Below are 3898 nucleotides of genomic sequence, written 5' to 3'. Positions count from 1 at the left end.
TAGCAACAGTCTTATTTTTTGTATAAGGCAACTTCAAACTCAAAAATTATGTGTTTACGCAAAAATTTTCCTACCACTATGGATCTTGTTTGATAAATCTTATTGAGATCTTTAATACGGTGCAAAAAAAATTGAACTTTTTTTTTTCATTTGCATTATTTTTGAGTTTGAAAATGTGAAAGGAACTTTTTATTTGAATTTTGTGGAATGCCCCTTCTTATTTTTGAATGAGAAGTGCCAAAATAAGTACTTATTTTTTAAGAAGGTTTCCGGAACGGAGCCTAACTCTTACGTGTCAAAACATATTTTTAGAACAATTACAGTTTTCTAATGCTATATATACACTACAATTGCACCGATTCAATCACATTCCTCTTACATACACGTGGGTATCACATATGAGATCAATGTAGTGGATTTACTTGTTTGTGAGAAGAATGTTGTTGGATCTGTTCAAATTTGGTGTGTACCAATAATTTCAGTTCCAAATTTTTGATGTTTGACATGGTCCATAGTCCATAAAACAAGAAGCTTTAATTTAGAATTTTAGATACACGTGATATGAGACAATAGAATAAACAATAGATGCTTATTGTATACGTAGAAGTTAAGAAGTAAGGTTATCCACAGTTGTATAATCAAAAGTCAATTATTTTTAAAGTTAACAATTTTGGTGAAAAAAATTACTTATAATGGTATAATCAAACTTAGCAACATCATTAGAAATAATCAAATTTTGGATAATCAAAACTAACATTTTTCAATAATCAAAATTTGTGGACCCCACATCACATAAGTTAACTAGTTTCAAAATTTGTATACACGCGTATTTCAACTGGTATTTTTTTATTCTCTTCCTCACCTACTCTATATCTTCTTCACTTCACCCACAAACTATTTATCTTTCTTTTCCACCAAAAGTGAAGTTCATATTTCTCGATCATTTACAATTCAACCCATCGTCGCCGGATTAAGGTATTTCACTCTTCTTTTCAGTTTTTATATTTTTCCTCCCAAAAAATTTCATAATAGGAGGGTAGAAAGTCACCGATTTTTCCCCAAAATTAAAGGAGGGAATCGATATATTTTTGCCCAAAAAATAAAGTAAATGAAGGGAAGTGAATGGTGGAAAACAAAGGGAGAGAGAGAGAGAGAGAGAGAGAGAGAGAGAGAGAGAGAGAGAAATTATAGTGGACCTCTTATTTTGGTTATGGACTAAAAGTGACCATTGTGAAAGTCAATATTTTTAACCTTAGTAACCTTTTAAGTGAATAATCAAAATCTGATGTGTCAACTTTTAGTTATTCTTTTTTTATTATATCACTATGGATGGCCTAATACTCTCTTCATCCCACTTTAAAAGTTTTATATGAGATTTTGTGCATTTTCAAACCTCCCGAGAAATATTTCTATGCGTTATTTATTTGATTTTTGTACATCAAATTAAAGTACTTATTGAGTACTTCAATTTTGGTGTAAAAAAAATCAAATAATACTTTAATTTGGTGTAAAAAAATCAAATAAATAACACATAGAAATATATTTTGGGGTTTAAAGATGCACGAAAATTCGTAGGAGATGGGATCAAGGGAGCAAAAAAATTTAGGAGATTGTAATAAAATAATCCTAAAATGGAAATTGTATGGTTTGTGATGAAACCCATCTCTTCTCAATGTGTGCATGTATCGACAAAGTGCGGTATATGTTTCACAATGACTGGTACGTATAGATATCGCGTAAATTCCCCATATATATATCGCTTAGAGTTTGAACTTTGAAGAGAGAGAGAGAGAGAGAGAGAGAGAGAGAGAGAGAGAGAGATGGAGGGTGAGATGTACTATCCAAGCTACACCTTAGAGAGAGAGATGAGCAACTTCATCAAGGTATGGATTTCAGTAGTTGTTTGTTTATGCTACTGCTATTTTTCAGCCAAGTTTGTCCCCAAAGGTATGCCCAGGCTTTTCTCAATCGTCCCTATTGTCTCTCTCTTTCTCGCCCTTCCTCTCAAACTACACTCCCTCCACCTCGGTGGCACCACTGCTTTCGCCATAGCCTGGCTTTCCAATTTCAAACTCCTCCTTCTTGGCTTTGGCAAAGGCCCTCTTTCCGACCCTTCTCTCTCTCTCCCCCACTTCATTGCCATTGCTTGTTTCCCTATCATCAGGATCCAGCAGCAAAACCCACCACCAAATTCACCTTCAAATCAAGAAAAATCACTAGATCAAGATGATGGCCACAACAGCCAAACCCCACCTCCAAATGGCCATAATATTGGAGAAAACCGGCCGTATAATCCCAGAATCACGCAAAAGGCGGGACACACATCGGTTTGGAATTACGCTGTAAACGGTGTTCTTGTAGCCTTGTTTTTACGTGTTTACCAGTATAGTGACCACATACACCCAAAGGGCATGTTGGTCATTTACTGCATCCAAATCTACCTCACGTTGAAAATCATACTTGGCACTGCTGCAGCCGTGGCTCGAGCCGTATTGGGGTTAGAGCTCGAGCCGCAGTTTGACAAGCCGTACCTCTCGACCTCTCCCCAAAACTTCTGGGGTAAGAGATGGAACCTCGTTGCATCCCGAAGCCTGCGTTCCACTGTATACGAGCCGGCCCTGTGCATATCGGCACGAGTCATACGCCGGAAATGGGCGTCGCTTCCGGCCGTCATGTGCACGTTCGTAGTCTCGGCCCTAATGCACGAGATAGTGTTCTACTATTTGGGCCGCTCGCAGCCGACGTGGGAGATTACATGGTTCTTTCTTCTCCACGGGGCGTGCGTGGTGGTGGAGATTTGGATCAAGAAGTTGGTTATGGGCAGGTGGGGGTTGCCTCGGTTGATCTCAACGCCGATGACCCTCGGGTTCGTGATGGTTACTGGTTATTGGCTGTTTTTCCCGCAGTTGTTGAGGTGCAAAGCCGATGCCAGAGCGTTTGAAGAGTATGCATTTTTGGGAGGGTTTGTGAAGGACGTCGTTGCTGGTGTTGAGGATTTGCAGTTCTTGTTTACAGCTTGAATGCATGGAAGATCTTAATTCCCATAGAGTTCAGTTCAATAATTATACGTTTCTAGTAATTAATTATTCAGTGTTTTTGGTCTCTACCACGTGATGCTTCAAGCCTTCCCGGACCAAACATTTGAGGCCCATGCACTTTATTTTTATGTTAGACCCGGTCAATAATCGACAGGCGATGAATACATAGTATAAACAGTTAGTCATATGTTTCTTGTTTGCAGTGGTTATGTTGTCATCTGTGTTTTAAGTTCAATATATATATAGTTATGAATTTAGTAATAATCCGTCTTTGTTGCATGTATTTGTAGCTGTAGTTTCTCTCAAGTCTCATCTCTTGATCCGAAAGAATTATCCACCTTTTTAATTTCCACACTCACTTTCTCTCTCTCTAGTAGTGATAATCTTTCCAAACCGCCGCCTCAAGGTTCTGAATACCGTATAGACTAAAGTACCAGTTTGTTCACTGGTACGGTAAGTATCGGTACTGGTGAGATATCTAGTACTGTCTCGGATTTACCGCTACACATTTTTAAATTAAAAAATAACTATTTAGGGTGGGTTTGGATTGAAAAGTTAAGTAACTTATTTTGTCTTTATTTGAATTTTTTTGCATTTGTTTGTTTTGCATCAAACTTTTGTGACTTAGAGGGTGTTCCGATTTTGTAAAAAAAGAACTTTTTGAAAAAGAAGGCAATTTCAAGCTCAAAAATCATATGTTTACACAAATAATATTCCTACCAATATGGATCTTGTTTGATAGATCTCATTAAGATTTTTTAAACGGTGCAAAAAAAATTGAAAAAATATTTTTCATTTTCATTATATTTGAATTTGAAATTACCCCGAAAAAAAGTTAACTTTTTAAAAATATAAGACAA

The 3898-nt window shown here is 36.9% G+C and overlaps 1 protein-coding gene across 1 annotated transcript; it reads left to right on the top strand.

Annotated features, from left to right (window-relative positions):
* Window positions 1–1762: 1762 nt before the first annotated feature.
* Window positions 1763–3302, top strand: LOC131317789 (acyl-CoA--sterol O-acyltransferase 1-like). The gene has a single exon (XM_058347429.1). It carries the CDS (start codon window positions 1821–1823, stop codon window positions 3018–3020), a length of 1200 nt encoding a protein of 399 aa, XP_058203412.1. The 5' UTR covers window positions 1763–1820; the 3' UTR covers window positions 3021–3302.
* Window positions 3303–3898: the final 596 nt, after the last annotated feature.

The sequence above is a fragment of the Rhododendron vialii genome, chromosome 2a (genome assembly GCF_030253575.1).
Source record: "Rhododendron vialii isolate Sample 1 chromosome 2a, ASM3025357v1".
NCBI classification, from domain to species: domain Eukaryota; kingdom Viridiplantae; phylum Streptophyta; class Magnoliopsida; order Ericales; family Ericaceae; genus Rhododendron; species Rhododendron vialii.
This window is presented reverse-complemented; position numbering and strand designations above follow the sequence as displayed.

Bases quoted from the DNA above. Each gene is read 5' to 3' on its own strand.
- LOC131317789 (XM_058347429.1), top strand. From the start codon at position 1,821: ATGGAGGGTGAGATGTACTATCCAAGCTACACCTTAGAGAGAGAGATG.